The sequence below is a fragment of the Palaemon carinicauda genome, chromosome 28 (genome assembly GCF_036898095.1).
Source record: "Palaemon carinicauda isolate YSFRI2023 chromosome 28, ASM3689809v2, whole genome shotgun sequence".
NCBI classification, from domain to species: Eukaryota; Metazoa; Arthropoda; class Malacostraca; order Decapoda; family Palaemonidae; genus Palaemon; species Palaemon carinicauda.
Window position 1 is genome coordinate 13,287,032 of NC_090752.1, and position 12,500 is coordinate 13,299,531.

Consider the following 12,500-nt stretch of genomic DNA (forward strand, 5'->3'; position numbering starts at 1 on the left):
ACAAGCAAATAGAGAGAGAGAGAGAGAGAGAGAGAGAGAGAGAGAGAGGGAGAGAGAGAGAGAGAGGGAGAGAGAGAGAGAGAATAATCATCATCAAGCAAAAACAGAGAGAGAGAGAGAGAGAGAGAGAGAGAGAGAGAGAGAGAGAGAGAGAGAATCATCATAAAACAAAAATATATCTATTAAAGCAAATAGCGTCTACTTGACACAATAAAAATAACCACATATTTATAAACAAAATACGAAACTAAAATAATGTTTACTGAAGTGCACCTTTAATATACACATCTATAATTACAGTCAGATAGATGTGAATCGTCATACAATTATTTATTTTTTATTTCTTTCGATTTGAGCCGTATTTCAAATCTTTTACCTTGCTGTATCGAAATGTTATAAAACCTGTGCAAAAGTAGAGGGGGCACTTGGTAGAGCGCAGATCTCCGCCGCGGCAGCTTATTTCTCGACCTTTTGCTCAACATTGATCTAGACCTTTGACCTCAACATGTATTAATTGGCGTAAACCAAGTTTGAAATACCTGTGACAACGATGTCCAAACTTACTGCTGATTACGTGAATTGGTCATTTTGCTTGACAGTGACCTTGACCTTCCAAAATTCAATAATTTCCAGCTTATTACATAACAGTTAATCCCTGTAAGTTTCATTACTCTACGATTAAAATTGTGGCCAGGAAGCTGTTCACAAACAAATACACTCACACAAACAGGGGATAAAACATAACCTCCTTCCAACTTCATTGGTTGGGGTAATTAACCATCACCAACCAGAAAAAAAATCTCCATCAAATCTTTAGTTCTATAATTCTGTAATGAAATTCGACAAAATTTCTACGAATCAAATTAATATGATTTCTTTAAATCTGACGATATCTTAAAACTCGTTCATCTCCAGATAAAGAATTGCCTTCTTCTTCTTCCAAGCAACCTTATATTTTCTTGCATTAACTCATTGCTAAAGTATTCCTGGTATTCACACGATGGAACTTCCTTAGTTTATGGCATTTTGTCTTTATTTTGCACAACGGTACACATATTCCCTGATAGTTGGAATGACTTCTTTAGCTTATCAAGAAATAAATGTTCTTAATACTCAGTAGTTAGAAGTTTGCAACATTTGATGTTGCTACTGATTTCAAAATATTTTATTTTTCCTTGCTTCCTTTCCTCACTGTGCTATTTTCCCTGTCGGGGCCCCCTGGGCTTATATCATTCTGTTTTTCCAAATAAGATTGTAGCTTAGCAAGTAATAATAATAATAATAATAATAATAATAATAATAATAATAATAATAATAAAAAGTGTATTTCCAAGCTAAGTCTTTAAAACAGGTAGGAGGTAACATTTTTTTTTAATCAAAGGACTATCTACAATTCTACTTGATGTGATATTATTACAATCTGTAATTATAATTTCATTCATGCCTACTGACCTTTTGTAAGCATATCGTGGATCTAGCAGGTTTTCTTTTGAAATTTCCAAGGCTTTTGATTTTATAGGGTAAGAGTCTTATGCGGTCATATTTTCTATATTCATGTGTCACAATTTCTTTCGTTTTATTTCATTTGATAATGCTCTAGCTGACTCTTTTCTTATATCATACAGCACCTTAAAAGGTTACTTCTTCTCTACAGCTATCACTATTGAGAATTTCCTCTAGACCTCACACTAAACACTCACGTTAACCCTCCCCCCCCAAAAAAAAAAAAAAAAAAACCTCCATATAATGCTTTTCGGAAACCCGGTCTCTTGTTTAGTTGACGTTCAGCTTGAAACTATCATTGCAAAACTGTAGCCTGGCCCTACTGTACCGCACGTGTTTCATACACGTTATACTATGTAATGCTATTGTTTTTTTTTTTTTTTTATCTCCCGCTCTCTTCGCACTGACTATAGAACAACCTGTTTAAGCTTGCCATTCGATGTTTCACATTGTTTGAATTTTTTTGTGAGATTCTTGCTCTCAACTGCTTGTATATAAGCTCGTTATCTGTTTAATAAACTTTCACTTGCATTTACCCCGCCTCTGTGTTAGCACCTAACAACCACTTCGCACACTAGTGTAAAAGGAGGCTGCAGAAGATACAATTTGGTCGTAAAATAGCACCGATATAAAAAATTTCCGTCTAAGGACATTCGCTTTGTGTTGATATACGATCTTCCTTTGCATTTCAATAATATAAAATCACAAGGACTTTTATTCAGTAGCATAAACTTGTAAGGGACTTGAAGTACAGGAATCATCTCACTTTCCTGACCCAATTTGCCTTTAGGAAACCAAGAATGTTCTTTAAGTGCCCATCAGGTGGTTGTTACTGCGAATTCTGGGAGACTTTTTTTTATTCTTAATTTCCCCTAACTAGACGTAACTAAAAGACCTTTTCAGTTAAATATATTTACTTCCATCCATGGGAAAGCCTACCACATGCATAGAATCAACCTTGATTTCACTTCATGATACTGTTCAATGAATGCAGTTTTTGCTAAGTACAAGAACACGTCCCCCTCTCCGTTCTTAGCGGCAAGTTGGCTTTTAGTTTTTAAATATACTTCATCTTGATCAATCAGGATTTTGTCCTGTGTTCCTATAACATCAATTATCCTAGGAGGCAGCTATACCATCAATCAAAGAATAATCTCGAATACAATATCTTAATATCATAAAATATTCAATCGCTTTGTTCCATCTTGTACGTTATGAGTCCTCTATCATAAATCATACATTCATATATTAATCAAAACATCATTACATACGATTAATCCTGCTTGAAAGTAATATCACCGAAGCATCAGCCGCGTTTAAACTCAAGTCGCTAATTACCTCCAACGGAAGAAGATAAAATCAGGAAGGACGTCTTACGCAAAGGCTGAAAAATAGTTCATTAGAGGCTATGATGTATAATGAGCAGCCGAGCTCTACTTAGAAGATATATCGCCTTGCGAAATACCTCTTCTATTGATATGGTTTTTGCTGCATCGGTCTTGGTTATTTGTTCTCCACGTTGCCATGACAATCAAAAGGGGACGAATCTATTCCATTCTGCTTCTTATAATCTAAAGATAAGCGCTGCTGTTGCAATACTAAATATCAAAATTACACGATTTACTTCTTAATACGACTATTATGAAGAAACTTGCATTGCAAATTTATAACTGTTTTTTTATCTTTATCTTTAATCAATATAAAAGGGAACTTCAAAAATATAACCATTTTTTTCCTTATTCTCAATCGATTATAAAAGGGAACTCTAATATACAACTTTTTTCTTTAGCCTTAATACATATAAAAGGAAACTCCAATTTATATTTTTTTTATCTTGTATCCATATTCAGTATAAAAGGGAACTGCAATATATAATTATTTTTTTCCTTATTCTTAATCAATATAAAAGGGATGTCCAAAATATAACCGTTTTTCCTTATTCTTGGTCAATACAAAAGATAACTCCAATATATATCTGCTTTTCCTTTATTCTTAATCAATATAAAAGGGAACTCCAATATATAACTGTTTTTTCCTTATTCTTAATCAATATAAAAAAGGGAACTTCAATATATACCTGTTTTTTCCCTTATTCTTAATCAATATCGAAAAGGGAACTCCAATATATAACCATTTTTTCCTTAATCTTAATCAATATAAAAGGGAACTTCAATATAAAAGTGTTTTCTTTATCCTTGATACATATAAAAGGAAACTCCAATCTTTAACTGTTTTTTATCTTTATCCTTAATCAATATAAAAGCGAACTCCAATATATACCTGTTTTTCTTTATCCTTGATCAATATGAAAGGGAACTCCTTATAACTCAGTCTTTCAGCTACTACCCATCACAGGCAAAGAGATATCCCCTTTCTTTCACTTCTCCACTGACACACGTGGAAAAGATAAACAAGAAAATTGTCTTCCTTCATGTCCTTGCCTCTTGCAGACAGGAAAGAGGAGCAGACAAGACGTAAACGGAAGTCGTAAAGAAGTTGTATCGGGAGATCTAATGATCCTCTTCTTCAAGAGAGAGAGAGTCATTAAGAGCCTGCTCTTCTCTCTCTCTCTCTCTCTCTCTCTCTCTCTCTCTCTCTCTCTCCACAAGGCTGCAGCTTTTCGAGTCGTTGACCTTGCGCACTTGACCTCCTCCAAAAATACAGTCTCTTGAGCGTCTTCGAGAACGTGATGCGATTCTCCTTCGTTCTTAAGAAACAAAGGAATTCTAAAGTAAATAAATGGAACTAGTGTACGCGATCCGTCAAAAATGACGGCTAACACAGTTTCAACCCTTCCCAAACCCCTCCTCCTCTCATAGTTACAACAAGGCAGTTTGGGCAGTGTGGGAATTTGTCGTATGTATATGTAAGTATGTATGTGTATGCCTATATATATATATATATATATACACCACCAACACATATATATACCTACATACATACATACACACACACATATATATATATATATATATATACACATATCCAGCCACTTGCTTTTATTATATAGGGGAGATGAGAACCAGTCAAACGTATGACTGTATGTAAAGATCTACATGTCAGCTATTGACATTATAAAGCGTCATATAAATAATATGAAGTCAATAATTGCTGTCAAGGACACGACAAAAATAATGTTTATGACAAATGTCAAACATTCGAAGGTAACACATATCATTTCTGTGATTGATCTGGTTAACAAATGTCTATAATTAGCTTGGTAATAGTAATATTGCAATTCTGATTGCATTAGTGAAATGAGGCATCTATAAAAGGACAAAAGATACGTAACAAAAAAAGAGCTCTTCCATTTTCGCATCAAGTAGCCTACAATAAAAGATCCAACAGTATTAGTGTTTTCGACTAAATTCAAATGTGTATTTTCTTTACAAGGACTGATTTATTACACGAAAATCCTAAACTTGTTCAAAAGATATACTTAATTCTTTTCCTATGTCTTTTCAAATGGTTCGATCACTATATGAAATCTTTAAATGTCAAAATTCAACATTTCATAGTACTGTATCCTTAATACAAATTCATCTTATGGTAATATTTATACAATAATATAATTCTCCTACTTACGGTGAGTTATGGCAGTATTTCTAACTCATGACACTACTTCGTAAATTATCATCATTATTATTAATTGCTAAGCTAAAATGTTAGTTGGAAAATCAGGGTGCTCTAGGCCAAAGGGCTCCAACAGGGAAAAATAGTCCCGTGAGGAAAGGAAATAAGGAAATAAACTATAAGAGAAGTAATGAACAATTAAAGTAAATTATTTTAAGAACAGTAACATCAAAACAATTCTTTCATATATAAACTATAAAATATTCAAAAGACAAGAGAAAGAGAAATAAGATAGAACTGTATATGAAATTTTACTTACTATTGTACTTATAAGAGAAATTTTTATTCACAGCAGTACTTCTAATAAATCACGGCAGTATATTTATCATGAAATTTTATCCATAAGATCATCTGTAATGAACTTTATTCAAAGTAATACTTTTAATATCAAAGAAAGATAATTCGCATAATTTAGTAACCTGGAGGAAAAATGGGAAATTTGAGGGATACTCAGTATAGCGCAGACCTCCGCCGCGTCAGCTTATTTTTGGCCTTGACCTTTGACCTTAACATGTATTAATTAGCGTGAATTTTCATACACTCAAATATGAACCAAGTTTGAAGTCTCTGTGACAACGATGTCCAAACTTATGACTGATTACGTGAATTGGACATTTTGCTTGACCATGAACTTGACTATTGACCTTGACCTTCCGAAATTTGAATCATCCCTAGCTTTAAACATAAAAGTTAATGCCTGAGAGTTTCATTACTCTACAATTAACATTGTGGCCAGGAAGCCGTTAACAAACACCCACACAAACCGGGGCAAAAACATAACCTCCTTCCAACTTCGTTGGCGGAGGTCAAAATGAGTAGGACTTCCGTCCATAAATGAGAAAAAAGACTCGGCCTTAAACCAGGAAAGGTTATAGGAGTGAAGAATGCATTTGTACGGTATGACATTTTGACAGAATTCTATCGGAAGATAATCAACCACATTTATTATGTAGCAATAATAAAGGAGTATACCGTACAATCCAGTAAAGAATTTAAAATGAATTTCAAATACTTTAAGTTTCCCTAGATTTATTGTTTCAAAGACTTACAAAACCCAAATGCATACGAGTAAAATGATCAGCAATTCAAAACGAACCCGTAAGCGTCATAAAAAAAAAAAAATAAATAAATAAAATAAAATTAAAAAAAAAAAAAAAATTGCAATCGTAATAATACCTTTCTAAGTACCTCAATGATGTTTACAATAATACTTGCATCACTCTTCACCTACAGCACACTGACTCTGATGGAGATGCTTACAGGACAATGCACGAACTACCTTCAGTACGGAGGCTAATGATATACTTTAAACACTCCGATAACCAATAATCTTTCTCATCAGCCCTTCAAGAGTTAAAGGCTTTAATCCGAATGAGCAAACTCTGGAAAAAATTTTCTGATTACATTTTTCCTTATCCCTTCACCTTTTCTTTGCAAGATCATATATACAAAAGTAATAGTAAAAAATGAGTATACGCTGATCTATGGAATTTTGAACATGTAACCTTACGCTGTTAACGGAAAATACATTTGATGCAGAGGTGAAACTGAGGGGGGGGGGGAGGAAACTCTGCAGTTGCACTATGAAGTAAAAGCTAAAGCGAGCTTAGACAGTAAGAATGAAGAGAGAGAGAGAGAGAGAGAGGAGAGAGAGAGAGAGAGAGAGAGAGAGAAAGAGAGAGAGAGAGAGAGAGTAATGAAGGTATAAGCAAAGTCTACAAACGGGTATAAGCAAGAGGTTGAAGGAACATTGCAAAGACTAAGTAATGAGTACAGTTGCACTGACACCCCTACTCCCTCTAGTCAGTCTAGTGGATAGACACCACAGGGATAAGGCTGTTTTAGTATTTAAGCCCACTTTAAAACAGAGACGTGCTGACCTGTATAAGACTCATTAGCTGCCTGACCTTGTCTTAGATCTTTATTTGATAGCCAGTGCTGACTCATCATTATGCCTCATAAGAGAAAATCTCTGAATTCAGGAAATGCAAGATGGATGACTATTATTATTATTATTATTATTATCATTTCTTGCTAAGCTATAACCCTAGTTGGAAAAGCAGGATACTATAAACCCAGTAGGGAATGTTTTCAAATTATTTTTCTTAGTAAATTCTGTAATAAGGGTTATTTCTAGTCTCATACAAGATGAATTTGCAAGATATCCGGATTTGGATGTAAATTTGGATTATAAAACTTGTATAATAAGACTGTCAGATGGCGCCTCTGAGGAATTATCAGCTTTAATGTGTTATGTGGTGAGTGAAGATAACAGATATGTACCAGAAATTAATTTCTTCATATAACCTGTTCACCAAACGTTCAGCTGGGGCTCCACAAGGGACTAGAAGAGTTGGAAGACCCAGGCCTACATGGCTGTGGAATATGAAGTGCGAAGTAGGAGATGATGAATGGAGAAGTATTGAATTAATAGATCAAGATAGAGACAGCTGGGGAAATCTAACCGAGGCCCTTTGCGTTAATAGGCGTAGGAGGAGATGATGATGATGACGAAACTGTGTTAAATGCGACCCTTAGTGGACAGACACGACATGGAGAGTGCAGTTTTAGTCCTTAACGCCTTTATGGTGGTCTGCTTACGACCTTTAGGTAGAACGAGTATGAGAAAATCACACCCCACAGAATAATCGTATATAATGATGACAAATTGGGGCGTTTGACTGTTGTAAGTTATCGGAATGGTGACAAGAATAACGGCAGTGGGAGGTAACACTGAAATAATGAAGATGGTCACGTGATTGCGATTAGGCACGAGGCATAATAATCATAAATAACTATCAATCGTTAAGGAATTTTTCTTATTCTTCACTTACTTTTTTCAGAAGTTTGAAAAAAGTGTATTTGTTAAAGGTAAACCAAACCTTCGAACAAAGTCAACTGAGGTGAAAGTCTTCTTTTAATTTGCGTGGTACCTAAAGCCAAGGGATTTTACCAACAAATATTTGAGGCAATCTCTCTCTCTCTCTCTCTCTCTCTCTCTCTCTCTCTCTCTCTCTCTCAGGATGGAATAGGCTTCTCTATTCATTACCTTAGCTACAGAATATCTCTTTAAAATCATTAATCATAGATATTTGAGGTTACTACCGTTAGTGAAGTTACCTTTTTGAAAAGTGAAAAAAAAAAAATGAAATGAAAGATGTCTAAAGGCATTTGCATTCAGGGCTGATGATCTATCGAAAAATCATTAGAAACTTCAATGCAAGTACTTTAAACAAAATTCATACACTATTCTTCATATATATTATCTCAATGCTCTCCTGCTTTTAAGTATTAAATGTTTTATTCTCGGATCTTCAACAGGAGTTACCCCTATTTTCCACGAAGCGCCATCAATCACAGAGTGGCACTGAGCCCACTATGCTGAAATTCATTACTTCACTTTCAAATACAGTCAGTGATATCTTTTGATAATTTGAATTTCAAATTTATTTCTTATTCATTTGGAAGATTATCTCTAAATACCATCATATCTTAGATGATACCGTTGGCGACATGGTGTATATATATATATATATATATATATGTATATGTATATATATATATATATATATACTGTATATATAAGTATATATATATATATATATATGTATGTATATATATATATATATGTATGTATATATGTATATATAAATATATATATATATGTATATATAAATATATATATATATATATATATTACTGTATACACTTATATATATACATATATGTATATGTATGCATATACATACAGTGTGTGTAGGTGTCTCTATTACCATCACTTTGTATATGGGAGCCAGAAAAGGAAAAAATCGGGCTGGACGACAAGATTAAATGTGGATTTAATATCAAAAAGATTTTCGTATTTCTAGTAAAGAATAATATAATTGAAATAAATAGCGGATTTTTTTCTTCACTATTGATTGAGATTGTTGTTAATACCTTCAGATGAACATAAATTTTGTCATTTGCAACTACAAAGCTCTTATTTATTTGTAGAAGTTCTTGACATTAATTTCTATAGTTTAAATAGAAATTTTAACAAAGTTCCTTTTATTTTCAAAGAACATTTGGAAGTACCACATTCGCATTTTCACATATACTTAAAAAATTATTGAATATGAACAGTATAAATACTAAGTTATTTATATGGAAAATGTAATGAAATGCAATTACTAAAGAGAAATGTTTATATATTCCATTAAATATCTACAAACTAAGGTTTATACGTACTGCTGAAGTGAATAAAAAATTTGTAATACTAGATTTTCTGTAGATCTATTAACGTAGTTTCAACAAAGTTCCGTTTATTTCCTAAGATCATATGGAAGCATTTAATTCGCATCTTCACTCGTGCTTCAAAAAGTATCAAATATGACAATATAAATATTAATTTATTTATATGGAAAATGAAACGGCTAAGGTAAAGCAACTATGAAGAAGGTTAACGTAATAAAGTGAGGGAAATTTTTTTAAGATGTTTGTAAACCGCTTTTGCACCTGAAGAGGCAAAGCAGCAGCTGCGTTTAATAACCGAGGAAACTTTGAGAATCCTAAAGGATATTACGAGATGAGTATAATTAAGAAGATTATCCTCATTAAGATCGTTAAGAGATTTGGCTCAAGAGATAAGATTACGTGTGTCTGTGTTTGTGTAGCATGTCTTCCTTGAGAGCAAGGCTACTTTGTATCACAAAGTTTACCCATGTGTATATTTTTCTGTTTCTGAATTTGCTCACACACGTGTATATATATATATATATATATATATGATATATATATAATATATATATATGTATATACATATACTCTATATATATTTATATATATATATATATATATATTATATATATATATATAATATATATATATATATATATATATGTATATACATATACTCTATAAATATTTATATATATATATATATAAATATATATATATATATATATATACATACACTATATGTATGTATGTATATATATATCATACATATATAATATATACACAAACAACAACAACAACAACAACAAAAGTAGCCGTTTCTAGTCCACTGCAAGACAAATGCCTCAAACATGCCCATATTCATGACTGGGGTTTGGCCAGTTTTCATCATAACGCTGGCCACAGCAGATTGGTGATGGTGGGAGACTTTATTCTGATAGCTCTCAGCTGAATAAAGGGGAAACGCAAATCTCGTTTTATCTATTCTTCTTCCTTCGTAACCCAAAAATGACAATTTTAGGTTAAAATCAAGAAAGTCACAAGATCTACCCCAGGCGGTAGGAAGCGATTTAGACAAGTTTTCTGAAAAATTTATTAGATTTCTGTCGACTTATACAGTGAATTTGATGACTGGTAGTCAGTCAATAGCGGGTAATCGTAGCCTAAGTAGAGGAGGTCTTGTGGTTAATAACGTTATTCCACAAGACTTGCTATGAGATAAAAATTTAACAGGTTCTGGAGATTCATAATCTAAAGACACAAAACGCATAGATGAACCAATATCTATATTGCCTTTTATTGAGTGTGTGATACTGAGTTCGTGTCTTTGTTTTTCATGGAGAGTATATGTTGACTATTTAAAACTAAATATCCATCTTCCTGTTATCCCAGTTCAATCCATGATCATAATAACTTATCATTACCTACGCATAAAAAGGCAGTTTTACGGTCTCCCCCTTTCAATATATCAGGAGGAGACAGGATGGATCGTTTTAACTAATGTGATAGTCAATATCCGCAGGGAACGGAAACTCTTGTAAACAAATATTCTCTAAGTGGTAAACTCATTTGGTCTTCATAAATTTCAAGGATATATTGGTCATGTCAGTACGAGATTTTTTTTTCTTTTTTTCAGGGAAGTAGGGTTTATTGGATTTAAAACTTCTTTACTTAATTGACTTTAGTCTTGTTATTACCGAGTATCACTTGTATTACAAGTTATATTGAATTCATCCTAGGTCTTTTATCTTGCATTAGATGCCACCATGAAAAGGGTTAATCAACCAAAGTCAAACCAGTAAGGGAAGGTGACACACAGAGTTTGGAATAGATATATGCCTCGGAAATTAACTGAAAATAAAATATAAGTAAAAAAAATAATTCCATAGATGGAAAAAAGAATGGGAATTATGATTGAAAAAAATGCTATGTAATATTTCTGGCTGAAAATCCTACATTTTACACAGAAGTGGCATTGCCTATGGATATATAAAATCATGATAAACAATAATATTTAAAGCTAAATACCAGGACAATATGATTTAAATACTTTAAACCAAAGTTCAAGGCTTTCCTCGAAACACCTATTCATTCTCAAATATTGGGTCAAGAACTTTTGCCTCGCATGTTAGAACTGGTCAAGGAAATGCCGCAAAACCAAGAAACGAAAAATGGATCAGAAATGGTCAGTTCTATCATTCCATACAGTCAATGCATGGCACAGGAAAAGGGGATATAGGCGCAATGGACATACAGTATATATTTTGTGGTAAAAATTATAATTTGACAACAAATGTATATAAGAGAGCTGAAGAAAAAAAAAAAAGACAATGTTATCGTCCTTAATTCCTTACTAAAAAAAAAAATAAGATTTTTTCATAAACTTTACTGAATTCTTAAAGTGCATTATTATTATTATACCTTTTTCATATATAACCTTTAGAAAGATGTTCCTAAAACGTTTTTTAAAGTATCACCAATAGACTCTTCAACAGGCTATAATTTAACACAGTACTTTTTATTTATATCTGCTACCATTATTATAAATATACCTGTCTGTTTCTAAGCCCCAATCTACAAATAATCTACAAATGTTAGGAATATTTTTTTGAGAGCAACCATCTCCATGGTAAAGGGCAGTTGCCTTATTATCTATCACTTTTCTAAAGTATCTATTCTATTAATCATCTAAAATCTCTCTGACTAAGGGAAGACACATACGTTTAAAGCCTCATTTCATGATTTTGATGGTATTTTTCATGGGTGTGAATATATCAATATTCATGCCCGTCTCCTTTGATAGATTTGTCGGAGAAAAACACTAATTTTGTCAGTATTGGTGAATTATACTAAGAACAAAACCTCTGTTGATGCCTTTAACGATATTCAAATTCTCTTGTAGTTAGAATCAATATAAACTTATTTCCAAATCCTTTAGACAAATTCCAAGTTCATTTCTTTCAAATGCCATTTCCTTTTCCTTTACCATTGAAACTTTTAAAAGACGGAAGAAACCTTTTCGAACAAAAGTTTACCATTATTTGGAAAATATTTAGACCTATAACCTCTTGTGTAACACCAATTTACAGCTGGCTTTGCCACCTGCAGATTATTAAGATGTTCAATTGGATATTTGATTTTCTTTT

At 32.7% G+C, this 12,500-nt stretch overlaps 1 protein-coding gene across 1 annotated transcript in view; it reads left to right on the forward strand.

Annotated features, from left to right (window-relative positions):
• Positions 1 to 9,703: 9,703 nt before the first annotated feature.
• The window catches only part of LOC137621688 (coiled-coil domain-containing protein 8-like), a 32,104-nt gene continuing 29,307 nt past the window's right edge, over positions 9,704 to 12,500 (forward strand). The window contains exons 1-2 of the mRNA XM_068352204.1: positions 9,704 to 9,781; positions 11,417 to 11,539. Of these exons, the coding sequence (XP_068208305.1) occupies positions 9,704 to 9,781; positions 11,417 to 11,539 (201 nt within the window). The remainder of the gene's footprint in view (positions 9,782 to 11,416; positions 11,540 to 12,500) is intronic.